Source organism: Lolium perenne, chromosome 6 (assembly GCF_019359855.2).
Source record: "Lolium perenne isolate Kyuss_39 chromosome 6, Kyuss_2.0, whole genome shotgun sequence".
Lineage (NCBI taxonomy): Eukaryota > Viridiplantae > Streptophyta > Magnoliopsida > Poales > Poaceae > Lolium > Lolium perenne.
The window spans coordinates 160,271,265-160,298,772 of NC_067249.2; the positions used below are offsets into that span (position 1 = coordinate 160,271,265).

General features: G+C 45.5%; 2 protein-coding genes, 1 long non-coding RNA gene and 1 pseudogene across 3 annotated transcripts; 3 read left to right on the forward strand and 1 right to left on the reverse strand.

Annotated features, from left to right (window-relative positions):
* Window positions 1–2,725: 2,725 nt before the first annotated feature.
* On the reverse strand, window positions 2,726–4,564 carry LOC127307062 (uncharacterized). The gene is made up of 2 exons (XM_051337757.2): window positions 4,320–4,564; window positions 2,726–4,086 (listed from the first exon to the last, which is right to left on the reverse strand). Exons 1-2 carry the CDS (start codon window positions 4,368–4,370, stop codon window positions 3,082–3,084), a joined length of 1,056 nt encoding a protein of 351 aa, XP_051193717.1. The 5' UTR covers window positions 4,371–4,564; the 3' UTR covers window positions 2,726–3,081.
* Window positions 4,565–5,778: 1,214 nt separating this feature from the next.
* Window positions 5,779–20,842, forward strand: LOC127307059 (uncharacterized). Its single transcript, XM_051337756.2, has 2 exons — window positions 5,779–6,043; window positions 20,047–20,842. Exon 2 carries the CDS (start codon window positions 20,097–20,099, stop codon window positions 20,616–20,618), a length of 522 nt encoding a protein of 173 aa, XP_051193716.1. The 5' UTR covers window positions 5,779–6,043; window positions 20,047–20,096; the 3' UTR covers window positions 20,619–20,842.
* LOC139832827 (uncharacterized) lies at window positions 15,767–17,267 on the forward strand (annotated as a pseudogene).
* Window positions 20,843–23,866: 3,024 nt separating the features above from the next.
* Window positions 23,867–25,298, forward strand: LOC127307060 (uncharacterized). The gene is made up of 2 exons (XR_007855110.1): window positions 23,867–24,700; window positions 24,855–25,298. It is a non-coding gene; the product is annotated as an uncharacterized lncRNA (long non-coding RNA).
* Window positions 25,299–27,508: the final 2,210 nt, after the last annotated feature.

Consider the following 27,508-nt stretch of genomic DNA (forward strand, 5'->3'; position numbering starts at 1 on the left):
GTAAAACCCACTTGACTAGCATAATGACATCTAGATTACAAGCATCATCATATGAATCTCAATCATGTAAGGCAGCTCATGAGATTATTGTATTGAAGTACATAGGAGAGAAATTAACCACATAGCTACCAGTACAGCCCCGAGCCTCGATGGAGAACTACTCCCTCCTCATGGGAGATAGCAGCGTTGATGAAGATGGCGGTGGTGTCGATGGAGGAGCCTTCCGGGGGCACTTCCCCGTCCCGGCGGCGTGCCGGAACAGAGACTCCTGTCCCCCAGATCTTGGCTTCGCGATGGCGGCGGCTCTGGAAGGTTTTCTCTGGTTTCGTCGAACGTAATAGGGTTTTCGCGACGGAGACCTTAAGTAGGCGGAAGGGCAGCCTCGGAGGGGTCCTGGTGGGACCACACACTAGGCCGGCGCAGCCAGGGCTTGGGCCGCGCCGCCCTACTGTGTCCCCACCTCGTGGCCCCACTTCGTTTCCCCTTCGGACTTCTGGAAGCTTCGTGGAAAAATAGGACCCTGGGCGTTGATTTCGTCCAATTCCGAGAATATTTTCTTACTAGGATTTCTAGAACCAAAAACAGCAGAAAACAGGAACTGGCACTTCGACATCTCGTCAATAGGTTAGTTCCGGAAAACGCATAAATATGACATAAAGTATGCATAAAACATGTAGATATCATCAATAATGTGGCATGGAACATAAGAAATTATCGATACGTCGGAGACGTATCAGCCGCCGCCGAAGATAATTTCCTGGATGTCAGCCTCACGGCGGTCCTTCCAATAGTCCTACGAATCACCGGACGTCAGACGCATGAAACACGGCGAACACACACATTGAGAGAGCTCACGTACCGGGTCGTCCATCGTCGGGGCAGCCGGCGCCATTTCGTCGAACAGGATGCGGGGCTGCGGCATGCTCTCCTCCGGCACCTGGCGCGTCTTCTGTGCCGCGCCCGAGCTGGAGTCACCGCTTCTAGGAGTCCGGTTGAGGTCGGGAACAGCCGCCCCGTTGAACCGCGACGCCACCGGCGGCAGGCCGGACGTGAACCGCGACGCCGGGTGGCCCTGCAAGGGAGCGGGAGTTCCAGGACGCAGCTGGGAACTTACCGAGCTGACCGACGAGGATGGAGGAGCGACGCCGGTGATCCCCTCTCTCTTGACGAGCATGTAGCCCTCCGCCAAGGTCGGATGGAGGGCTACTTGCGCGACGCCGGCTTTGATCTGCATCTGCCACGCCTGCTGGTTGGCGGCCGTGGAAATCTTCATCTTCTGGTTCCTGCGCCGGCAACGACGTTTCGCGGCCTCGATCACTTTCTCCTCCGGGGAGAGCACCTTCTTTGCAGCCTTCGCCTTTGCCTCCCGGCCGCCGCCGGTGCCGGCCCGCTTTGCTTCCGGCGGACCCTCCATTGTGGCTACGGTCGTGCCTACGGGGGAGTGTGGGGCGGCGGCGGGTGCGGCGGCGAGGGCTTGATCTGCATCCATGGCGGTGGCTGCGGCGGCGAGGACGTCCATCGCTTCGGGAATGTTTCGCGCCGGTCTAGTTTGCTTTTTCGCGCGGGGAATGGCCAGTGGCGGGAATTATATCGGGCTCGCTGCCACTGACGCGCGGGTCCTACGTCTTTTTCGGCGGTCACTCGGCGTGACCGTCGAGCGTCCGCGGAGACGCAAACATGGCGCATATTTGGGCCAGGTTTGCGTCTCCGCGGACGGGCCGATCACTTTGCGTCGCCCCGCTGGAGCAGGGCCCAGACGCATTTCCGGTCACGGCGGACGAAAACGGTCGTTCAGCGACCATTTGCGTCGCGCCGCTGGAGATGCCCTAACCGATAATCTCCCGGTATGCACACATTCTTCCATCCATGACCTATACTATGTAGCTATCTACCTAAATATTTGTGCATGCATACACCACACATGGAGAGTACATGCATGTTAGCATGTATCTCGTGAAGAATTAATATATGGATGCAACTAAACCTAGCTAGTAAAAAATACATACTATGTAGCAACACTGATCGAGCTAGTCGATATATATGTGTGCGAGATATGTCTATATATTCACGCGTCCGTACGTTCTATCACTGTAAAAGATGGAAAGGGAAAAATATAAAAACTAAAGAACCGACCTTGCTTTTGAATGACCATCTTTGACTAGACCCTTTTTGCTGTTGTGATCAGCATTGCAATGCCGACGCTAGTTAATTGTTTATCTAGCGTAGAGACATTAACATATACCCCCACCGTTTAAAAATAGAGTGTTCAGTTTTTTCTACATAAGGATGCATGTATAACTAAATTGTGTCTAAATACATCTAAATCTAGACAAAACTAAGACACTTATATTTAGAGGGAGCCACGGAGATAGCATATACCTGAAGGTCATGAACATAAATCGATCCATCACTAGTATTATTGCATGCTAATTTAGAGGCACACCTATGTGTGACTTTTAAGCATGCATGGCATCTTCACTTCCATTTTTTTTCTCTTTCTGGTTACACATGTTGATTCTAGCGCCATAGATTAGCTGCTCGGTGATAAAAAGCCGAGTAGCATACGAACAAGCAGTTAATTATTACTAACTCAAAACTACTTGCACCATTTGCAAGAAAAAATGCATGCATGGTTTGTGTGCATCAGTGGATGATACAGAAACGGGTTTCTCCACAATTTTGTATCATATAATTATATAAGAACCACCCAATTTTACATAAGTAGTAGATGAACAATATATCGATCAGAGAATTGACATATAATAGTAGTAGGAGTTTTTAACAACAGTGGTGACATACAACAAGTTCAACCAGAATGCCACAAAGAAACCTAAAATAAAATAGAGGTACAAGAAACTTAGCTAATGATCATGCTAGCTAAACTAGCTAATTAACACTAATACTTGTCCATGATCATTAAGCAAGCACACAACACCATCCATATCTCCCCCATGAAACACATTGCAAAACAAATGCAAAGCTTTTCTCTATATCTCACAACACCCTCCAAGTCCATACAACTAGCTAGCTAATTATAGATTGATCTGAGGCTCTGAGCTTGCATTTGATTAGCTTAGCTCATTACAAGAGATGGTTACCTGTGGCAGTATTGGAGTAGGAACTTGTGTAGCCAGCAGTGAGGCGGTGATCACCACCACCGTACATACCGATGCTGCCTGATCTTGGGTAGCCTTTTCTCTTCGATGCCATCGTCGCACGGAAGTGATGATCTCCATCTTCTTCACCGCTTCCGCGGCCGCCGCTGTCTAGGCCTAGGTACTGGAACATTCCCGGCATCGCCATTGCCGGCGCTGCAGCTTGCGCCATCGCGTGCTGCTGGTCGGCCAACGCGTGGTAGAACGGGAAGCCTTGCATCTGCTGTACTCTCCACTGCTCCAGCCCAGCCGCCGCGGCAGCGCCGCCTACAGGGTAAAAGCCAGACGCCACGTCCATGGAGGATGGCTTGCCCATCCCCGAGAAGGTCGAGCCTAGGCTCATGGCATCAAAGTCAGCGAGGCGGAGTAGCGGGGGCAGGAGGCAGGAAAGGTTGCCCCCGCCGCTGTTTAGCATGGCCGGGAGAGTGGGCGCCCCATTGGCCGCGGCAGCTGGAGTGCAAGTGGACGACGTCGTCATGGTCGACCCACCGGAAGCGGTGCCGTTGGCCGCCGGTGCTCCCGCCGTGGCAGCCTGCTTAGGCTTAGCGCGCTTGGCGTGGCGGCGGTACCCACCACCGACGGGGACGTTGCGGAGCGCGCCGCCACGGGTCCAGTATCGGCGGCAGGCTCGGCAGAAGTGGTGTGGCTGGGTGAGGGAGTAGTTGTTGAAGTAGCAGAACTTGGTGTTTCCGGAGTCGCAGCGCGGGCACTTGAGACCCTGCTCCGGCAGCGGCACCCGAGCCAGCCGCGCGCGCTCCGACATAGACATCGGCTTGGCTGGCCCCATCGCCTGCCCACCGCCGTCTCCGCTTTCGGCAAGGGTTCCCTGCTGCATGATTGACGGCTGGAGGAGCTCAAGATTATTACAGCTGCCGTCGCCGCCGCCACCACCACCGCTGACCGCCGCGACCTGCTGGTGGTGAGCATGCTGCTGAAAATCCAACTATGGATCAGAACAAATAACCGGAATTTAGACTAAAATTTGTTCCAAGTATATACCAAGATATGTTAGTGTTTGAATCAGAATATCTATCTCTTGGCACAAATTATTCTCCTCTTTGCATCAATATTAATACTCGTAGCAACTTTCTCTTCTACTTTCATTTGTGCTTGCGAAAAAGAGAGTGAACAAAATCTTGTGAAAAGAAAGGGGAATGAAATTACCTGGTTATCATTCCAGCTTGAGGAATCCAGGAAGGAAGGAGGGAAGATCATGGTGGTTTGTGGGTGGTGATGTTATCTGGAGAAAGTGAGTCTTCTGCTAGCTAGGGTTTGGCAAGCTCTTGTATTCTCCTTTCTCTTATGCAGCTCCCTGGTTTGTGGTTTCCTTCGGGTGTGGCTAAAGGTTGTGCTTGATAGAGAGTTGGAGGTAGTGGGGGATGAGAGAGCAGACTAGCTAGTTAAGGCTCCTCATGGTCCTCATGGGATTGCAAATAATATATGGAATCGCAGAGAAAGAGAAAGAGGAAAAGGAGAGCGAGAGATGAGAGAGTGAGACAGGATTAGGACCCCGTTGTTTGAGCTTCCACTTCAGCTTTTAGAGCTTTTGGGGTGCAAAATCAGGTAGTTGAAACAAACAGCAATAATTTGACAATCGCTTCTACAAAGCGCTGTGAGCAAATGAACGTGAGTCGCCGAAGCTGGACGAGAGGTGCTTCCCCTGCTTCCCGAGCGTCGTTGGTCGAAAATACCCGTACCTCTTCACCGAAATTACGGAAGAACTGCCCTTCCGTATAAATAGGCTGGAGCCTTTGCAAATTTGGCCAGCCCGACAGCCCCAGGGCGTTTTTCCCTTCTCCTCCGGTTCCCTGGACAGAGCAGCGATAGGGTTAGGGTTCCCCGCCGCCGCCTCCGTCCCTGGCCGCCGCCTCCGTCCCCGGCCGCCGCCGCCGTTCCCGACCGTCGTCGTCCCCGACCGCCGCCGCCTCCGTTCGGCCTCGCGCTGTTGCCATCCGCTGCCGGCGACAGTAGGTCGAGGCGCTGCCGTCCCCGTCGTCCTCAAGCCAGCGCCGGCGTCGTCCTCCACAAGCTCGCGCCACCCCCGTCCTCAAGCCAGCGCCGACATCGTCCTCCCCGAGCTCGGCGTCCAGCTTCCTCTCCGTCGGTTGGTTGTGAGATTTATTTCCTGGACCTGGTTATGTAATATGGAGTAATGAACTGCCGTGAACTCGGGATGCTATTCTAATTTTTGATATTAAACATGATAATTATGTAATATAAGTGTTATAAATAGAAAATTCATTTCAAATCTGCATATATTCAACATCTTCAACACTCAGGGCATTTTAGATATTTCACTCCTAAAATCCATTAAAAGCACTCCTACCAAACATCAAATCTCGCTTCCAACAGCTGCTTCTCACAGCTGCTTTTTCATAGCTCAACAGCTACAGCTGCTTCTCAAAAGCTACAGCCCAAACAAACAGACCCTAGGCCTCGTTCGGTTGGTCCCGACCCGGCCGGTTTTGGGCCGAAATCCACGTGGTTATACTGGTGTTGGGCCCCCGGGTTTAGATACCGGTCCGCACGTGAGACGTGTTCGGTTAAACCACATCGGTTTTTTACTCCGCCCGGTTTTGCCTGAAACCCGCCGATTTTGCCGGTTTTTAGAAACGCTCCACTAGACCCGTGGATAGGATCCCGAGCGCGACGAAGCGGCGCTCCCTTCGTGCCCTTCTCTCGCGATAGCGGCGGCGGCGGTGACTGGAACGAAGGGGCGGAGGGGACGGCGGCGGCGACTCGACGGTGGCCGGCTGGAGGAGGAGAGCTCCTCGACGACGCGGACGCCGCCCTTCCTCGACACGGACGCCGCCACGGAGCCCGACCAAATCCCTAGCCGCAGGCTCAAGATCGTTCCCTTCCCCGCCTCCGACGCCGGCCGGTAGAAGGTAAACCATCTCCTCCTCCTCCTCCCCTCCACCTATTCTTGTATAAGGCCTCGTTCGGTTGCAGAGAACGCCGGCCGGTAGAAGATAATCCGATCAGTTCGTGTTGGTTGGTTTCGATCTGGCATGGATCTTGTCCAGGAACGTCCGTGTGCTGGATGGTTCCTTGATCTGGTAGATGTGATGCTTTGCTCAACTAGTGTAGAACAATTTTCGCTGCCTCTACAAGAAATTTTGTCTGTAGGAAATCATGCCGGTTGTGGGACTCGAAAATCCTCATCAGTTTGAATGTTAGATGCATTTTTGTCTACGTCTTATGGAATTATTAGCACAATGCTCATGCATGATTTCAATTCTGAGCGCTCTCTTAAGGTACTGTACTGCTGGAACAAATATAAGCAAACTCTGAATATTTCTTAATGCTCTGCGAAAATTGGTAATCTGACTGTCTGGCAGGAAATTGTCATCTTCAGCAAAAGCTGGCTGAGATTTCTCGTTCAGTTCATTTTCAAGAAAATGTTGATTGCAAAATGTTCAGTTTCAGCACGAGGCAACCATATATATTAATTGAATAGTGGAATTCCTCTAGAAGAAAAATCCCGATAGTTGTATTTCTGTTGTAAGCTTCCTTCCATGTGGTAAATGATCTATTCAACTTAACATATTTCATCCTGTTTTTATTTTACATGATGGTTATTGGCTGTAGTAATTTAAACCTGAAATTATTGGCTGCATACCAACTGTACAGTGCATCCTTTTCAGCAAGTACCAATTATCCAGAGTACATATTAATCCTGCAGTTATACTTTGTGTGTTCTCTTTCTATTTGTGTTATTTAAACCTGCACTTTGTTCCTACTTAGTATCTCGAATTTGTTGTGGTATTTAAAACTGCAATCAAACTACTGCAACTATCCTAGATAGAGCAAGCAAACTATTGCAACCTGCTCTATATAGGATAGTATGTACTAGAAGGGCCTTGCGCGCTTTGCGTGCGCCCATTTCTATTTTTTCGGCACTTTTTCCCTTGTCCCTGCATAGTGTGATTGATTTCATAAGCTAACATTGATGATGCGCACCTATAAACTTTTACAAACATCGATACCAGGCATATCAACAGACACAGAAGTTTTGATGGCAATTTGACATCAGCAAATATTTAGAAGGACATGTTTCATTGATATTGCGTTGAACCTTACTTTCTAGCTTATTCCAAGAAAAATCTTGTATATCGTTCATCTAAAAAAAGTTGATGTAAATTCTCACATATCATTCAAGTTTTTTTTAACTCAAAACGGCACATTTTATTAAAAGCTTAGCAACGTTACATCATCTAATACATCAACTAAAACAGAGTTTGGAATAACCTCCGTCCACCTTATTACATAATAATTTGAATCATAGCTCAACCTAGCAAGGTTATGCGCTGTCTTGTTTGCCTCTCCAGGGCAATGCTTGAAAACAATATTTCCGATAGATGAGCTAGCTGGAAGCAATCCGCCAAGATGCTGTATAATGACTCCACAGGTCGTTATTTCCATTGCCTGTATTGATTAGCTCGAGACTATCCGATTCAACAGTTGAAGGGGAGCATATCATTCAAAATTGTAGCCACTGTGAGTTTCAAAAGAGGAAACATGTCATCGTAGTGGCTGCCGTTCAGGCGGAGACGAAAAGATCCATATATAGAGAGGACGGAGGAGAAGTAGTGGCGGGGGTCATGCGATGGGCGGGGAAGATCCGAACATAATAAGACCTGAGTGGGCGATGGGCGGGAAAGATCCGAACATAATAAGACATGAGTGGGCGATCACATCACGGTAGCCCAACACGGAAACCGACTGTCTTGATTCATCGCACACATCATGTGGCATCGTTTGACAACATGGTACATGCAGCAAAACCACACGGAGAATCGAGAGCCTCTGTTCAGATTCCATGTGCACTACAAAGTAATCATAAAGGCCAGATTAAGATACCAGGCCAAGCAACGGTTGGGTCAAGTACAAAACACCATGAGTAATCTCAACTTTTATTCCGTGAACAAACAAACCATCTCAATCAGTTTATACAGTAGATGCACCAAAAAATTATTGAACGCTCCTAGTTCTTGTATGGTAGTAACTTGAACTTCCCTATACACATCTTGTCTGCTGAATTTGAAGCTCTTTTGTATACAGAACAGAAGAATACACCAAGATAATCTACATTGCCGGCAACATTACTATGAGAAAGCTTCGCCATCCTCTAAAAACTTGTAATAATCCCCTTGTATACTTTTCTGTGTGGTTTATAAAAGTGGCAAGGACATGCTTTGAATCTAAAAGATCAGTGCACCAAAAAAGACAACCAGGTCCGTAAATCCTCTACTGTCGCCTTTATCTCAAAAGACACCACCAGAAACTGTAAAAACAGTATTCATCACTGCTATTCCTCCTATAGCTCTAATACCAATACGACAAAAAGTAGTTGACACATGAATACATTATACATACACAAAGTTGGGAATTTACAAGGTCTCACTGCCCGAAAACCTTCCAAGTGACTAAATTTAGGGTCAGAAAGAAACAAAGCACATCAGACATATATTCCGCATTTACCTATCGGCTTGTTAATTCTGATTCGTACAGCTCTTTGTTCTCCTTGTTCTTGTATGCAAGGGTTGGTACTTGTAGCACTGTTTTCCCAGGAAATAACACAACGATAAGAATTGATAAAAACCTTAAGTACAAAACATGTATGACATGCTAATTTTTAACATCTCACCTGAATGACTGAAATGATGCAGTATTTGACAATGTAAGCACTTCATCGTAGAGTTCAGCAAGCAACATTTTCGAAACATACGTACCACAATCAGGCCACCAAAATGGTAACCAAATGCACCAGTTCATATAAAGCCATGCAATCCTTCTAATGCAGTTTAAGTCACCCCATCAATATGTACTGCACCTGCTATAAATTCAGTTCTTAGTTTGTTCACAACATTCTTGACCACATTATGAAATATGCAATGTATAAGAAAACAAGAACAAAAGATATACATCTTTCTTATTGCACAATGTCGTCACAAGAGGATACCACACAAGTCGTGCTTCCCTGAACAATATAATTGGATAGGAAAAAGTTCAACTTAAAGACTCATTAGCATAATCCTATACTGCTTATCTAATACCATGTGATTGTGTAGATGCTTTACCATGGAAGAATTGTTTTTATTAGCTAAGACGCAAGGCGGTGCATTTGACTCCTACAGGAAGCAAATGCAGATCACAAAACTGGCTACATGTCTATGCCTGAGATGGCAAATATTTAACATAATTTCAACGCCGTTGTGCAGAACAATGACCGTTCCTAGACAACAAATAACTATGGCGCAATAGTTAACATTAGTTTTCTAGACCAGATAGGAAGGTCCAAGAAACAAAACAAAAATCTGGATTACATATTGTCAAGGAGATAAAAGCTTGAGACAGGAACTATGTATCTCAATAAGGGAAAGAACAAAGAGATTCTCCTCTTGACTCCTAACCAAACCAACTTTCGTGCAGATGAACCTAAGTTTAATCTGAAGTACCTAATTAGCAAAGCCATCACTTGTTTCTATGGATGCAGACCACTAATACTTTAAGTCTTGCAACCATACCATGTCTTAGTAATATTTATACATTTGGCTTTATTGCAGTTTCTTTATATTTGTAGGGAGTGAAATTTCGACTAAAAGCACAATAGATGGTAAGAATAAAAAGTAAAAAATCATATCTGAAAACAAACTGCATGGCGGTGAGCCAACTAAATCAATATCAAGATAGACCTGTTAATGTTAATTAGTACCACTAATATGATATGTTAAAATGAATAATAATGCTAAGTTGGAAACATAGTCCGCTCCAGTACTAATATCTAGAATCAAATTAAAAAGAGTAAAAAAGATTAACACCCAGTCACCCAGAGACCTTCTCTCATTTCTTCAGAAGTATAAGCCCTAACCAACAAAGTTCTACTCATGCGGTCAGAACAGAAAAACCTGTCAATGATATCACTAACTAAACGGAAAACCAAAACTGATCCCATGCACCTGGTATGTATAAAACATATTTCAAAAAGTTAAAAGAATTAGGAAAAACATTTCGCATGTAGAGGGACGCATTCTATGTGTGCACGTAAAGTTTTACATAAAACCGACATTTTTGTGCCCTGTGTAAAAAAGAGAAAAAAATGAGTCGTGAAATGGACTATTTTAGCACCAAAATTTGTGATTTTTACACAGGACACAAAACATGTCGATTTTTGCTGAAACAACTTTGTAAGCATGTAACATGTCAAAATATACAACCGACATTTTTTCTGTATTTATTTGACATTTTTTAATATATTTAAAATGCATTTCAAATAAAGGGTGCATATGCACCTAGGTGCAGAAACACCCTGTCCCTAAACAGCTAAGTAAAAACTGAATATCAGAGCAAAAGGTTCAATTACAAAGGAAAAGCATATAGGTATTATGACCATTGGATTATTTATGTAGCTATTAAGAAGTAAGGCACTATAATGTCCACCTCCAAGGGCTTACCTTTGTGTTAACTATTAAGTCCTATATAGAATAAACTGATGAGAAAAAACAAGATAACAGTGTCTCAATGAAGTCAAGGTTGTTTGCAACCATGTGGAAACAAATGTAAATGTCCAGTGAGATACAGTCAATCTAAAGGAGAACAGACAATCTAGAATAGCAAGGTGAGAAGATACAACACTATATAGTCTACGTCTAGGGATTTACCTTTGTGCAGCGAGTCTAGTGACATCTGCTTGTTAGCAAATCAGAGAAATTCCTTCTTACTAAATACGATTCAGGAAAAGCGGTTGACTAATGAAGAAGAAAAAACATCACTGCAGGCCATGTTAGCATATTTGGGTCATTGGTAGATTCAAGTATTCATCATAACAACAACTCAAGATAAGATGGGAAATTTCTCCCTTGACTAATAGGCTGCTCTTAGTACTCATGATTTGCAAGTATTCATAGACTTCCTTCTGGTTTCTAAAGCTTATTTTACCAATGCATATCTTAATAATAATTTCCAAATAAGAAGATCCACATAACTTCCAAAAATGTAGATCCTATGTTTTCCCTATTTATATGTTTTGGATAGATACTACAACCCTAAAAAATTCAAAAATGAGATCTATTGTATTATCTTGCGTTAATCGAGGAACTATAATGATGAGGGACAGTATATAAAATAAAATAAAAATAAAACATAAGTAAGATCTAGTACTAGCTTCTACACACTTCTACTATATTCTAGGTAATATGGTCCTCTAGTTATGTGTGTTGTAGTGGTTTCCAGAGTATTCTAGTATAAGTTGTAACTAGGATATTTGTAGTTCTTTCCCTAGCTTATGTAGTGTTCTCTAGAACACTCTAATTGTAAGTAGAGCTAAATAGTGAAGGCTCATGCAGCCTATAAATAGAGGTCCAACCTCTACCTATGTAATCGGACTATGTACCCCTACCTATCAAATAAATGGAACCTTGTGTTCTGTCTTAAGATCTTGGACTAGATCTTGCGTGTTGAGAGTTTCGGATTGAACTCTTGACAACCCCGCCCCTAGAGCGATATCTAGCCTACGCCCCTAGAGCGATATCTAGCGCAGCACGTTGAAGCGGTTCCTTCAACATTTGTGCTGTCCACATTGTAGCAACACGGTGGAGCTGTTCCTCCACAACCTTGTGCTGCTTCAGGTGGTATCAGAGCCTTGCTGATCCGATCCAGCTGTTGGTCTCCTCATTGAGAGCTGCACCAAGCAATGGAGGAATTGGGGAAAAGAGTGGATGTTGTAGATCAACAAATCCAAGCGCTCCGTGAAGACCTTAACCGCAGATTTGATCAGCTAGTTGAGATGGTTAGAAAGGGTGTTCCTCCTGTTGCCAATGAAGAATCATCAAAGGAGGCAGATGATAGGCGTCGAAGAATGGGAGGTCGTATTGAAGCAAAAACACCTCATTCACGTGTTGTTCAGCGTACTTCAAGGAGGCCAATGTATGTTGAAGCTTCCGAAGGTGACGAATATGACGAGGGCCTTGAAGAACCTGATCTCCATACATATCCGAGAGTACACCGCTCTACATATGCGAGGGATACATACAAGGTGAGAGCTGAGATCCCTACTTTTAATGGAAATGTTGATATTGAGGGGTGCCTTGATTGGTTGTATGAGGTGGAGACTTTCTTTGAGGTTATGGATATTCCGGAAGATCGTAGAGTTTCTTTGGTTGCATACAAGCTAAAAGGAGGAGCTGGTGCATGGTGGCATCGCCTTCAAGAAGATCGCAGGCTAAGAGGAGAACCTCGTGTGAGATCTTGGTGGCAGATGAAGAATCTTTTGAAAGGGAGATTTTTTCCTGCAGATTATGATCAGATCCTATTTATTCAGTTTCAGAATTGTGCTCAAGGAAATAGGACCGTTTCAGAATACACGGAGGAGTTCCTAAGGCTACAAGTGAGGTGCCACCTTGGTGAAACTGAAGATCAACAAGTTGCAAGATACATCAATGGTCTCAATGATGCTATCCAGGACCGTTTGATGATGCAGCAAATTTGGTCCCTTGATCAAGCACAAGCTCTAGCTTTAAAGGCAGAGAGATTGGTAAAGGCAAGAAAGGCAAGTAAGGCTCCATATTCTCATATGGAAGACTCATCTAGGAGTCACTCCCACGAAATGGAAGAAGAGACCACTCAACCCGGTGCAAAAGAAACTGTCCCAAAGCAAGCCGGAGGTAAGAGTAGGGCAAAGCCTGTGATAAAATGCTATAAATGTGGTGAAGAGGGACATGTATCTAGCAATTGCCCATTGAGGAAATTTGTCAACACAACAATCCATGATGGCAAAGATGGCAAAGAATATGAATCTGAAGATGTAGAAGGACAAGATATTTGTGAAGAAGAGGGAGAAGAGGTGGTATGCGTGATTCAGCGCCCCTTGTGCTCAACACCGCAGCCCGACAACCCACAACAAAAGAAAATATTTGAGAGCAAATGCACGGTGAATGGCAAGGTATGCAAATTAGTGATTGATGGTTGCAGCTGTGAAAACCTTATCTCTCAGAATTTGGTGAGTCATTTAAAGCTTGAGACACATGATCATCCAAACCCCTACACTATTGGGTGGATCAAGAAAGGAGTGAATATGAGGGTCACCAAACAATGCAACCTGCCACTCTCTTTGGGCAAGCACTATCACGCAAATGTGTTATGTGATGTTGTTGATATGGATGCCAGCCATGTTCTTCTTGGGAGACCTTGGCAATATGATGTGAATACAACACACAAAGGGAAGGACAATTCCTACTCTTTCACTTGGAACAAGCGGAAGATCATCATTCTACCAAATCAATCAAATCGTAATAGCTCCAAGGAGAAGGAGAAAAGTGACCACAAACGGAGGCTAAAATCATTCCATGTTGGTGATAAGGTGATGGTATACCTCAGGAAAGAAGGACCGCCATTAGACATCAAAGAGAAACTTAGATGGTGGAAATACGGGCCCTTCTCTATTCTAAGGAAGATAAATGATAATGCCTACATGATAGATCTTCCAGCTGAGATGGGAATATCCAACATATTCAATGTGGCAGATTTGGCTCTTTATCATCAAGAGCAAGCACTCTATGAAGATAACTCGAGGTCGAGTTCTAAACAACCAGGGGAGAATGATGAGGGACAGTATATAAAATAAAATAAAAATAAAACATAAGTAAGATCTAGTACTAGCTTCTACACACTTCTACTATATTCTAGGTAATATGGTCCTCTAGTTATGTGTGTTGTAGTGGTTTCCAGAGTATTCTAGTATAAGTTGTAACTAGGATATTTGTAGTTCTTTCCCTAGCTTATGTAGTGTTCTCTAGAACACTCTAATTGTAAGTAGAGCTAAATAGTGAAGGCTCATGCAGCCTATAAATAGAGGTCCAACCTCTACCTATGTAATCGGACTATGTACCCCTACCTATCAAATAAATGGAACCTTGTGTTCTGTCTTAAGATCTTGGACTAGATCTTGCGTGTTGAGAGTTTCGGATTGAACTCTTGACAACCCCGCCCCTAGAGCGATATCTAGCCTACGCCCCTAGAGCGATATCTAGCGCAGCACGTTGAAGCGGTTCCTTCAACATTTGTGCTGTCCACATTGTAGCAACACGGTGGAGCTGTTCCTCCACAACCTTGTGCTGCTTCATATAAGTACCAACAGTTCGAAGATAGGTTTGATCGTATCGGTATAATACAGAACCTAAAAACAAAGAACGTCGCCTCCAATCCTTAAGTTGCCCTCTGGTAAAATAATTTTTTTAAGTTGCCCTTGTTGTGATGTAGAATTGGCACCAGCCTCTCTAGCTGAAAGAAATTCGATGTCAATAACAGCCCATGATATCTCCAAGTATTTACAAATTTAAACTCTTCTCCTAGTGATTTCATCACAAATAACTAACCTAATGTGGCAGCAAGAACAGTCAATGCATTTTATCAGTGCACGCACAACAGCAATACTGACCAGACAGTCTTGCCATCTCTCCCACTTTATGATCACATAGTGTTACTTTTAATTGCACATAGTCCGACTGCTGCATTATTCTCTCCTCAAAATCTGCCAACCATCTCTAGTACAGCAGAATCAAACATTGCTTAAGTGGGAAACCTGGTGAAAAAAATAGTGTACGTAAACTTGAGAACACACCATCTCCTACAGGAACCAAGATGACATTGATAGCTGCAGGAAGAACACCTTGGAATAGGAAGCCAGCAGTAGAAAAAGGAATTGACCTGATACAATCAATTAGTACGTTTAAATCACCTGATGTAGAGGCCATGCCCATTGCATAATGGACTAACCAATGGAATCCTCTAAGGTAACAAAAAATAAAGCTTTTGTGATGCTAGACTTGGCCAATTAGATAATCTCCAAATCAATCATCCAACGGGTTAACTAAGTTCCAAGTAATGAGATTATCCAATGTATTTATACTCCATGGTCACAACCTTGCAACTACTGAAAACCTAAGAAAAAATTCAGGGGAGTTACTCAAACTGCATGCCACAGAAGTGTGATTACACAACCAATTTGTGAATTAAATACCAGATAATCAACTCTAAGAAAAAAGAACTGCACAGTGACTGCTGCTCAAACCATGTGAAAAGTGTAAAATGACCAATCATTGGGTTTGCATTACTGCAGTTATATAAAGCCCAATCAATTATAAACTCCTCTGCTATTATATGCAAAGTATGGATAATAGTTGGACTCAGTCCCTGTATGATATCACACTCATGCATCAATCATCCGCAAACAATAGACCAATAGTAGTACACAAAGTATCTCCAAGCATACAGAGAAACAGATCTGGAGTGAAACTTGTCAAAAAGAAACAGATGCGATTGTAAAAAAGGAAAAAAGAGAGGGATGAGATGGCCTCACCTTGTTGGAGGAGAGGAATTGGAGAAGCGCAAGATTGCTGCCGTAGCTAGCGGAGATGCAGAGTTCATCCCCACATCGTGGCGGCAGTGGCGACCGATTCGTCCGGGAGTATGGGGATGGCTGAACAGGGTAGGGGCGAGGAAGGTGCTGTTTGTTCCCTTCTCGAAGAGGATGTAGATGCCGGTGGTGCCAGTACAGGCTACAGAGGCGCGGACGGCGCATCATAGGCAGAGGCAGGGACAACAGCAGCCCTATGTTGATTCCCTCGACGCCTTCCTCCATTCCTCTCTCAGCGCTGGGCAGAACATTCACCTCCCCTGCCCTGTTCAGCCATCGGGCTGCTATTGTCCCTGCCTATGATGCCTATGACGGTGCGCGATGGGCGACGGCGCTGGGCAAAGCACATCTAGTCGAGGAGAACTGCGGCCGCAGCCAAGAAACAACAAAGGAAGAACGAACCCGCGGTGAAAGCAAACCCGAACCGACACTCAAGGCCTCAACCGACACGACGACCATATGGAGCGACGACACGCAAGCGCTGACCCAAATCACGGGTCATCTTGTTCAAAAAAAAATCACGGCTCATCATGGAAGAGAGCAAACGCAGCACGAACAACCGGTCTAGGTGGGGTCCGTGACAACGACAGGCAAACTCACCAGAATTGCTTCCAACCCTGGGAGCTTAGTGCTCTTCTAAGATAACAACAGTACTTATAAGTTTTTAATTAAAAGCAAATTCTGTTCATTAAATAACTGGTGGCATTTTTATCTTTAGTTTTTGAATGGCTTTGAGAATTACGGATCGGATTAGGAAGAGAGAGGAGGAGGAAGAGGAGGAGGAAGAGGAGGATGATGATGATATGATTCTATTTCTTTTACCAATGCTGCATCTGCTGGGTGAACCAAGGGAAAAAAAGCCCCGCCATGCATCGACGATAAGAGGCGAGGAGGTTGTAAGGGACTTGCTGGAAGGGCACGTACAAAATTGCCGGGTAGCATTTAGGATGGAGGCCCACATCTTCAGGGCTTTGGCTAGTTTCCTTCGACGCGAGAGTTTGGTGCGTGATACCAGACTTAGCGTCGAATAGAAACTTGCAGCCTTTCTGTGGATGTTGTCCCATAATTCCTCATACCAGGATCTCCAAGTACAGTTCAAGCATAGTAATGACACTTTCCATAACATCATGAATAACTTCTTCAACATCGTTCCTGCACTATCCAAGCACTTTCTGAAGCCTCCCAATCCAGCTCAAGTACACCCAAAGATCCGGAACAACCCAAGATTCTTTCCTTATTTTCAGGTTTTTGCTAAACTACTTCAGTCTAAATCATATAACCATGGAAATGTATTCTTTTTCACATAGCAAATGATACCTTGTTGGTGTTCTTTGCAGAATTGTCTTGGAGCTATTGATGGGACTCATGTTCCCATGAACATTAATGGTGACATAGCCACACCATTTAGAAATAGGAAGGGAACACTGAGCCAGAACGTGATGGTGGTGTGTGACTTTGACCTGAACTTCACATTCATTTCTTGTGGTTGGGAGGGTTCTGCGACTGATGCTAGGGTTCTTAGGTCAGCAATTCGCAAAGGGTTTAGAGTACCTGACGGGGCTGTGACAGCAGGGAAGCACGGCAGCAGCGGCAGAAATTGCGGCGGTGAGGATAGACCAGCAGCAGCGTGGCCACGAGCAGCGCTGTTGCGACTCCGACGACGAGCCGGACGAGGGGCTTAATGACAGGTCTGGGTCGCCAGCGCAGGAACTGTCCTGACCTTAAGTTCATTGCGTGTGATGTTCACGCAGCCACATTGGCGGGAGCAGAGGCCTTGCTCGACCGCTGCTGGCTTTGGCTGTCCTCGCCGCGCGGTTGCACGGCCAGCACGGCGGTGCCGATAGACAAGAACCAGCGGCTGCAGGGCAGCAACTCGGCCCTGCTGCAGAACTGGCCCACATGCGCAAGCTCTACACAGCAACATCATCTAGTACTTCGTGCAGAACCAGCGATGCTTATACACAAACTGCCGATGAAAACGGGTCTCAAACCGCTCACACCGACTAGCCCAGACCAGACCGTCATTTCTTCTCGCATGTAAATAGTCCAAAGCAGACCAACCCAGATAGAACCGCTGGCACTAGTCCGGGTTGAGGAAACTGTACAAACCGTGCAAAACCGGGAATGCACAGGGTGAATTTGTGTAATGGAGCATGTAGACAGAAGCATTTGACCGAACACCTTGCCTTCATTCCGAAGCATTCAAGCGAAAACACTAAATTCGACATGCGATGTGGTGGAAATGCATAGGCATGAAAGAAACTAAGGAAATAAATGATCGCATCAAGGAGGCCATAAATCCTTGCCACCATGGTCTATGGTGTACTGGAAATCGAATGCGCGCTCAGTTTTCGGACGGGAATCAACTGCTAGAGATGCAAACCTGGCGGTCTGTCGGCTGGAGGAGGTCGTGGCTGGCCGGAACAAATAAGCTCTCTCTCTCCTCCAATCCACAATACTTGTGGTGGTTTGAGTATAGAAAAATACTTTTGTACTTACGCGCATTGCTGTGGGTGTTTCTGTTGCCGTCTGTTTTGATTTGAGATTCGGATGAAAAGAGGAGAGAGAGAGCTACTTTCACATCTACTCTGACGAACGAGAATCTCGAGAAACAAATCAATGGTTCTAGTATGCGGAAATATTTCAGTACGCCCACAATGAAAATAGGTGAATTAAACACTATCTGAAAAATTGTATCTGAATCAAACAACAAAAAACATCAGGCCCGTTTCAGTTCCCACAAATTATCCAACAGCCCCGCTCTCGAAAGATAAACAGAATGGGCCAGACTCTGTTTTGGAAGAAAATTTCACTGGGCTGGTGATCTGGTAAATGGGCTGGAAATAGAGCATATGCTCCCGGCATTTCCCTTGCAACGCATTTGTCCCAGCCCGGGAGACGATCGGCAGCATAGCATCGCCGGCGCCGCAGTAGCTTCTGCGCCGCCGCCCTCCATCGCCGCAGTAGCTTCGGAACCTCCTTCCCGGCGACCGTGCGGCCAGCCACGACCTCCTCCAGCCGACAGACCGCCAGGTTTGCATCTCTAGCAGTTGATTCCCGTCCGAAAACTGAGCGCGCATTCGATTTCCAGTACACCATGGACCATGGTGGCAAGGATTTATGGCCTCCTTGATGCGATCATTTATTTCCTTAGTTTCTTTCATGCCTATGCATTTCCACCACATCGCATGTCGAATTTAGTGTTTTCGCTTGAATGCTTCGGAATGAAGGCAAAGTGTTCGGTCAAATGCTTCTGTCTACATGCTCCATTACACAAATTCACCCTGTGCATTCCCGGTTTTGCACGGTTTGTACAGTTTCCTCAACCCGGACTAGTTCCAGCGGTTCTATCTGGGTTGGTCTGCTTTGGACTATTTACATGCGAGAAGAAATGACGGTCTGGTCTGGGCTGGATTAGTCGGTGTGAGCGGTTTGAGACCCGTTTTCATCGGCAGTTTGTGTATAAGCATCGCTGGTTCTGCACGAAGTACTAGATGATGTTGCTGTTAGAGCTTGCGCATGTGGGCCAGTTCTGCAGCATGGCCGAGTTGCTGCCGCTGGTTCTTGTCTATCGGCACCGCCGTGTTGGCCGTGCAGCCGCGCGGCGAGGACAGCCAAAGCCAGCAGCGGTCGAGCGAGGCCTCTGCTCCCGCCAATGTGGCTGCGTGAACATCACACGCAATGAACTTAAGGTCAGGACAGTTCCTGCGCTGGTGACCCAAACCTGTCATTAAGCCCCTCGTCGGAGTCGCAACAGCGCTGCTCGTGGCCACGCTGCTGCTGGTCTATCCTCACCGCCACAATTTCTGCCGCTGCTGCCGTGCTTCCCTGCTGTCACTGCCCCGTCGGGCACCCGGTGCGAGCCGTCCGGCCTTGCCGCGATCGCCGCCGCCATATGCTACCACACGTATCGTGTCGCAGCAGTCGCGTGCCCGAGTTCGCAATCGCACTCGATGTGCTGCCATGCCCCGTCGTCGCCCACGGACTGCTGGTGGTGGAGACGACGAAGGAATCAGACATCTTGTGGTGGTGGATCTCGCAGCAGCTGCTTCTCGCCCTTCCGGAGAAGAGGACTCCGGTGGTCTCCAGCTGGCGCCCTCAGCCTGCGGCGAAAGTCGTGCCCCAGATACGTTCAATACGGGAGTTGCCGGTTTGGACGGTTTTGCTGGGTTAAACCCGTATCAAACCAACTCAACAGCTTTTATTACAGTTTGGATGGTTTAGTACGGTGAGACCGGTATAAACCGTCTATCTGGTGCGGTGCGGTTTGGACTGGTGGTTTGGCCAGTTCGAGACCAAGCTGTGCCCAGTTTTAACACAAATGATCCCCTAGATGTTTCGGTCACACTCATGCCAATTCTATTCGTTGATTTGGTAACTTTGCTTTTCTTTTATTATAAAAAAACGTGTTGTGTTCGAAATCTGGACGCAGATACGCAGAGATTGACAAGATTTATATTCTTTACCATGGCGCAGGTTAAAACATCGTCGTGCCACATAAAAGGCTTGCTGTAGAAGCAGTCAGGATGAAGATCAGAGTTGTTTGCAGGAAGTTGTATGATTACGTGAGGTATGATCTGAAAGAGATCGCCTTCCCGTCTTCTCTGCCGGACCCTCCGGGCACCATACGGCGTCCCAAGCTCACGCTAAAAGAAAAATGGTGCATCCTCAAGGAGGCCACCAGGCTCTATGGGGCTTCCTGGGTCAGGGACATTGGTCCTGAGCTCAGGCCAAACGACTACAAGAAGGCCAAAGAGGAATCGGGTCCCACCAGCACCAAGAAGGGGAAGAGTACTGGTGAGCCTACCGTGCTGGAGGATCTCGCGGTGGCGGCGAGGGGTGGGGCCGAGACCCTGAAACCCGCGCTGCGTCGCATATACATGACCCGTGCCTCGACCTACACGAGCGCGGTGAAGAACTATGTGGAGACCTATCAGGAAGGGCTGAAGGATGTCTTGGATCAGAAGGTTGCTGCAAAAGGTCAGCAAAGCAATGAGCCGACGAAATCATCTGCATCGCCCCCACCACCGCCACCGTCGTCATCATGAGTTTGTTTGAGTTCTCAAGGATTTTTTTAAATAAAACCTGTAGCTTATCTTCTGTATGTAGTAGATCAGAGTTGCCGGCTGTGTGGTCGGATACAACAGACAGAAATGCTTTGCTCATTCCCCAAACATTTCATCGTGAGTAGATCTCTGATCTTGTTGATCTGCTGGTCTGGATTCTGTGAAGTGTGAACTCTAATGTGCATGGTTCCTATGGTCTTGTTTCACTTGCTGTATTGTCATTGATATCAATATGTTCCACACTGTTTGTTTGTTTGTTTGTTTGTTTGTTTGTTCGTTTGGGGCCGCAGGTCCAATCATCGGCTTCCTCATGCAGCACAATCCTGGGATCGACACCGTCCGCATACCTTGTGAGTTTCTTACCCAACATTACAGCTTGGAATCTTCGACAATGTAGGGTAGGCCATTGTCGTACAAAAAGATGGAATAATGAGCTTCTTCTGTGGCCCTGGAGCAACACTTTTTCATGAGGTTCCTTTATATATTGCTGGAGTGTGTGCCTTTATGGTGAAGCTAAAATGGTATCCTGAACTATAATGATTCTCTATAAATTTGTACAACATACCTTCAAATTGGCATTCAGAAATTTGTGTTTCGCAAACTTATGGGCCTAGCTTGAGCTCTCTTTAGTACAATAGATATTGAGCTTATTATCAGCTCTCTAGGTTTGAGAACTTTTGTACATCTGAAAATGGCTCGAAAAGGGTAATTCAACAGAAATATATGCCACGTACCATTCAATTGATGACTTGCCTAAACTAATTTGTTTATTTTATTTTCTTCAAATATGCCAGCAATAAGGTAGATACCAACTATGCCATATTTCAATGGTAGAGGTAGGAACATTTTTTAGTCAAACTGAATATTGTCCGAAGTCGAGATGTAATTTGCATCAGCTCTAGAAATTTTGCTTTTAATGGTCTGTAATTTAGGAATATCTGATTTCATCTGCGATCTCTCATCTTTTCCATAATTGAACGTATATCATACTAGCTAATGAGCAAGCCCTTGGTTTTGCTGGGAGCAAAGCATGTCTTGAGAAGAAACTTGGAACCATGGGAAACTACAACAGTTAGAGGCTTATCCGGGCCCTGCCACTACACCCATTCGATGTGATGAAGACTGCCCCTCAAGGCACGCATATCTCCATGCAGTTGATAGTCTTCTCCTTCATGTTCTTCTGGAGGGGTTGGCTGAATCATCTGCGCTTGTAATTCGTTTGCTGCAATGGTATATCGTGACTGTTTCCTCTGTTTGTGTGAGGATGAAGCAATTTTATGAAATATGCAATCTATTTTTAGCATGTCGGCATGTAAGCTTCTGAACATCGATCAATTTGCATGAATTACTATGTAGAAATTTTGCAAAAGTGCATTTTGATGGTTGCTCATTGCTTTACTTGCACTCAAGTCATGCTCACCTCCTGATTTCTTGTTTCAATGGAGAAGCTTAAGCTGGAAATATCAATCATCCATGTTGTTCCAGTCATCCTGTTTTGCTAGTAGCATTCTCGGGTGGAAGCCTGCCGTTATGTGGTTGTTGTGCTATTTGTACAAGAGGAAGGAGCACTCAAGTCACTCATCTGTGATCTTCCATGTGTAGCTTTCATTACCTCCCTAGAGGAATCAGTGGTGGTATGCCTGAAGGAATGGGCGGTGGTTTCACTTGTCGTGGTTTGCCTGCAGGAATAGGAGGTTTTATGCCATGAGGTGGAGGCGTTCCCGGTGCTATTTGTATGGATGACATCCAAAGTGTAAATGCTCGGCCACTGCGTGTCTTCCTTTTGTTGTGTTCCTTGTAACACACTATTGATGGTGGAGACACCTCGCGTATGCCACTAACTGTCATCTTTCTTTGTGGAGTAGGACCCAGAATGTCGGCAACATTTGGTGATCTAGAGGCCATCAGCTCTTCAAGATGGTATCGTTTTCCACTCAATAGTTCCCTTATTTCGTTTATGCTAGAGTGCTGTTGTTATAGTTACTCTTGTTGGTGAAGTACTGGTTCTAGAAAATTATTGTATTAATGTAAGTTTGTGCTTAAGAATTGTGTCACAAGTGTTGTGTATTTGTTATCAAAATCTCACTTTGTATCGTCTTAGTTGACTTTAGTGAAATGTCCAGCTACACATGGAAATGCTTGCTCTTTCTTCTAGCAGTCTTTGTACTCAGATTGGCATTGACTTGTCTCTTCACTTACTAATGCATTCAGGAACATTGGTTTTGATGCTGCTACTTTGCTTGCTGTTTCTCCACCTGTAGACATATCTAGCAGAATTGTTTTCAGCTTTAGCTGGAGGTCTTGCTAGTGCACTTTCTACCTCTATGTGCATCCCTCTGATACAACAAAGGTACAATAACATGCTTAAGTTTACCTTTCGCAGGTGTAATCATCATCTTCCTCATGCAGCACAATCCTAGGAACCGCCAGCGTTTGTATTCCTTCTGATGTTCTTAAGCAGTGTTTACAGCTTGGAATCTTTGACAATGTAGGGGAGGCCATTGGCATACAAAAAGATGGCACGAGGGGCTTCTTCCATGGCATTGGAGCTTCAGTTTGTCATGAGTTTCCTTTCTATATTGCACTCAGTGTGCCTTTATGGTGAAGCTAAAATGGTATCCCGAACTCTAACTGTTCTCTATCTTTGTACACCATACCTTGAAACTAACATTCGGCAATCTGTATTTTTCAAACTTATGGGCCTACCTTGAGCTTTCTTTAGTTCAGTAGATATCGAGGTTTGAAACTTTCGTACATCTGAAAATGGCTCAGAAATGGCAATTCAACGGAAATATGTTCCACGTACCAATGAATTGATGACATGCCTGAACTAACTTTTTTTTCTTTCAAAGATGCCATCAATAAGGTAGATACCAACTATGCCATATTTCAATGGTATAGCTAGGAACATTTTTAGTCAAATTGATTGTTGTCCAAAGTCGAGATGTAATTTGCATCAGCTCTAGAACTTTTCCTTTTAATCTTCTAAAGTAACGCATATCATACTGATGAGCAAGCCGTTGGTTCTGCAGTTGGCAAAGCATGCCTTTAGCATCTTCTATAGCAGTTAGAGCATTATATGGAGGCCTATCACCACACCCATTCAATGTGCTGAAGACTACCCCTCCAGGCACGTGGGTCTCCATGTGGTTGACAATCTTCTCCTTCATGTGCTTCTGGAGGGGTGCTGCATCCTCTGCGCTTGGAATTCGTTTGCTGCAATGGTATGTCGTGAATGTTTCTACTGCTGTATGAGGATGAAGAAATTTTGTGAAATATGCAATCTCTTTATGGCATGTCGGCATGTAAGCTGGTGAACATCGATGAATTTGCATGCATTTCTATGTAGAAATTTTAGATACGTACATTTTGATGGTTGCTCATTGTTATACTTGCACTCAAGCCATGCTCGCCTCCTGGTTTCTTGTTTCCATGCGGAAGCTTAAGCTGGAAACATCCATCATTCATGTTGTTCCAGTCACGCTGTCTGGCTGGTTGCATTATCGGGTGGAAGCCTAACGTTATGTGGTTGATGTGCTAGTTCTGCATTTCTCATGTCATTTATTAAAGCAGGCGATATTATGCATTGAAATGGATGTAGATGTTTGTGTTTATATGTGGTGAAGACGTGAAGTTGTAGCAGTTTTGCTTTTTTTTCTCGTGTTCTTTGCAGTTCATATATTTAGCCCATCTTTGACACTAAATATACCTTGTGCTTGTTAGGAGACAAGCAGAATTTGGTCAGCTCGTAATGCGAATATGCCTCAAAATGTAGTGACATAAAAGGCAACTACGGCAAGAGTAGGAGACCTCATGGAGGGCAAAATCAAGTTAGTGGCGACAACATAATATGTAGAGTATGTCCAGAGTCGGACTTGCAGCAGCGCTCAGCTTATCAGTTTGATTGGCTTACCTAGTGGTAGTGCAAAATTACCTCCGATGCACACTTTTATTCATGCCTAGGAAAAGATATCCAGTGACATGCATGGCAAACCAAATTTGATGGTTATCTTTTGTTGAAAGCTAACATGTACGATGAGACCTGATGAGGCCTGCCAGATCAAGTTAGTCCACTTTCTTGCTTCACTTGGTTGCTAATCTCTTACCGAATATTACTTTCTAGTTTGGAATCTATTAGAATGTGCCAAACAGTAAGAATGACAATATTCATAGTTTTGTAGCTTCTACTGATCACATATGCAATTTATCTTTCTGTAGCTGCTGGAGGGAGCGGTGCACACCGGGAGCGGTTGGCAGTTTTTTGAGGTGGTTTTGGTGGAGGGGAGAGGTGGATGCGGTATGTCCTACTGTAGCAGCAGGAGCGAGAGGGAGAAGTGTGTGCAGGAGGGAGCTACCATGGCCACCATATCTGACTAGCCGGACTTGCTTTTTCCCCCTGTTATTGAGCTGATGGATGTTAGTTGCTCCAGCGACGTGGTATTTTGTTTCCTAGAAGATCGAGGGCGATGTCATGCTATCGCAGTAGCTTGTCATAGAATAGAAAATGCTAGCTTGCTCCTTTAGATTGTATAATGTTATGTGAAGCCTAGCTTAAGATTGCTGTCATGTTCAACATGTAGATTCGGCAATGAAAGCCATTGGCAGCATAATTTTTGAAGGCCAGTGAAAACTTGAATGAAACCTTTGTAAAATTCAGCATCATTTTTTTTTTTTTGAACAGGGGAGGGGTCTCTAAGGACCCCGAATGCTGCATTCATAACATTGTCGGTGGGTACATTTTACATACAGGACTCTGATAGAAAAACAACATTACAACACAGTCCTGAATACTTGCACAAAGGACCCTGAATAAAAGATAGGAAAAGCAATCAGGTGCTTCGTCCTCTCCACCACAATTGAGTCTCCATCGCCGGCCACCTTGACACTGACGGGGACGCACCACTTGGCGGCGAGAAGGTGTTGAACTCCGACGAGAAGCTCTGAAGGGCCTCCATCTTGGCACACCGGCCTGGAGGTTGAAGAAGCTACGGTAAACGCAGTACCGCAGCGCGGAGTGGCCACATCGGCCAAGGATAACAGCGGCGCTCAGTCGCCACCATTGAGGAGCTCCGGAAATTGCAGCAACACAACCCCACCGTGAAGAACGAAGCAGACCCTCGCCCTTCCAATCCACGCCTCCACCTCCTTGATGGCTGCAGCTTAGAAGAAGGACAACAGATCTTGCTTCATCTTCACTGGCAACGACCTCCTGATTTGGAGGCCGGGCCTCGAGCTTATTTGCGGGGATGACAAGAAGCTTTTCCCCTCTCACATGCGGCTCTGACCTCCAGAGCACCATGAGAAGAAGACCTGCTTCCATCGACCACCGGATGCAGCTCGCGTGCATCAGAAGCCATGCCCCCATCGGCATGTCGCCAAACACCATAGAGGCAAAAAGGGACCAGCCCAAGACCTAGACTCCTACTCCTAGACTACTGCTGCACAGGGAGGGGTCCCCCACCCGCCTCAACGCCGGCTATCGCCGGAGAAGAGAGGGAGAGGGGCCAGTCGGCCCAGATCTGGAAAACTAGAGAGAGAGGAGGTGGGGAGAGAAACAGAGACGATACGAAGAAGAGAGTAGAATGACCCTAAAATTCAGCATCATGGCTTTGTGTTCATGTGTACATATATAGTATAAATACGTTTTGTATTGTTTGTGTATTGTGTTCCGGTCCACTTGAGTCAGAGTAAGATGATTTATATGGGTATTTCCTATTACCAAACAGAGAAATTCATACTGCTGGAGAAGTATGAATATGATTTCTATAATCCACGTCCTAGTTTTAATGACACTTGCTAGCTCAAAGCAGTACAGAAGCGGCAACCAATAAATTAGCTTCAGCCGTATATGCAGCACATAATTCTTGGAAACCATTACAGTTTGCTGTCTCGACTGAAACTTGCAAGGTAGTAATGAAGATGTTAGGAATATTTTATAATTAGAGATCAGAAGGTACCCGTAATGTTGGTCCACTTGCATCTATATATATGCATGTCATCAATCAGACAACTAAACTTCATCCGTCTTAATTTGTTTCCTTGAAATACGGGCGGAAAGAGCTGACGACTAGGAGGAGAAATTCATGGTCGGTGGGACAAGATATTAGATTGCACACGACTACACCGGAGACTAGAAATACGCCTTGAAAGAGGGAGGCGATTAGTTTTGAGGGAAAAAAAGCATGATCATCGGGAGCTGTTATTAGAATGCCGCGTCCTCATCAATCTCAGAGTTACATCTAACAGGATCACTATGTGTTCCCATGAATGATCCCCAACGCCATCCTGTGGAGTTCTCAATAGGAGTCTCGGGACGCTGATGGTTCCCGGATTTCTCTCCACCCTCATATCCTCTTTGGGAGCTAGTGGAAAAGTACCTAGGTGTTATAGGGTTTGTTGTTCTGGATGGTCAATACTAATATAATCACCAGCTGAATAAACTGGTGTGTGAACCTCACCCTCCATTGGTTCCTTTCTGAAAGTATAGAGATGGTAAACCTAGAGGGGGGGGTGAATAGGTTTCTACAAATTTTAATTCTTTCTTTGCAATATTAGGCTTTGCGGAATATAAAGATGAGCCTAATGCAAACTAGGTGAAACAACCTATATGAGGATACAACTAACTCGAGCACGAAGGCTCTCACATGCAGTTAAATCACAAGTAAGGAGTTCGGTTAGAGATAACCGATAGCACGCGGAGACGAGGATGTATTCCCGTGTTCCCTTGCTTTGCAACAAGGTACGTCACGTTTGGAGGAGTGGAGGTCCCACGAAGGATTCCCCGCGCCACGAAGGCTCACCCTATTCTCCGGAGCCTATCCCACGAAGGAATAGCTCACTCACTTGTGGTAGACTTTGAGGTAGCCTCCAAA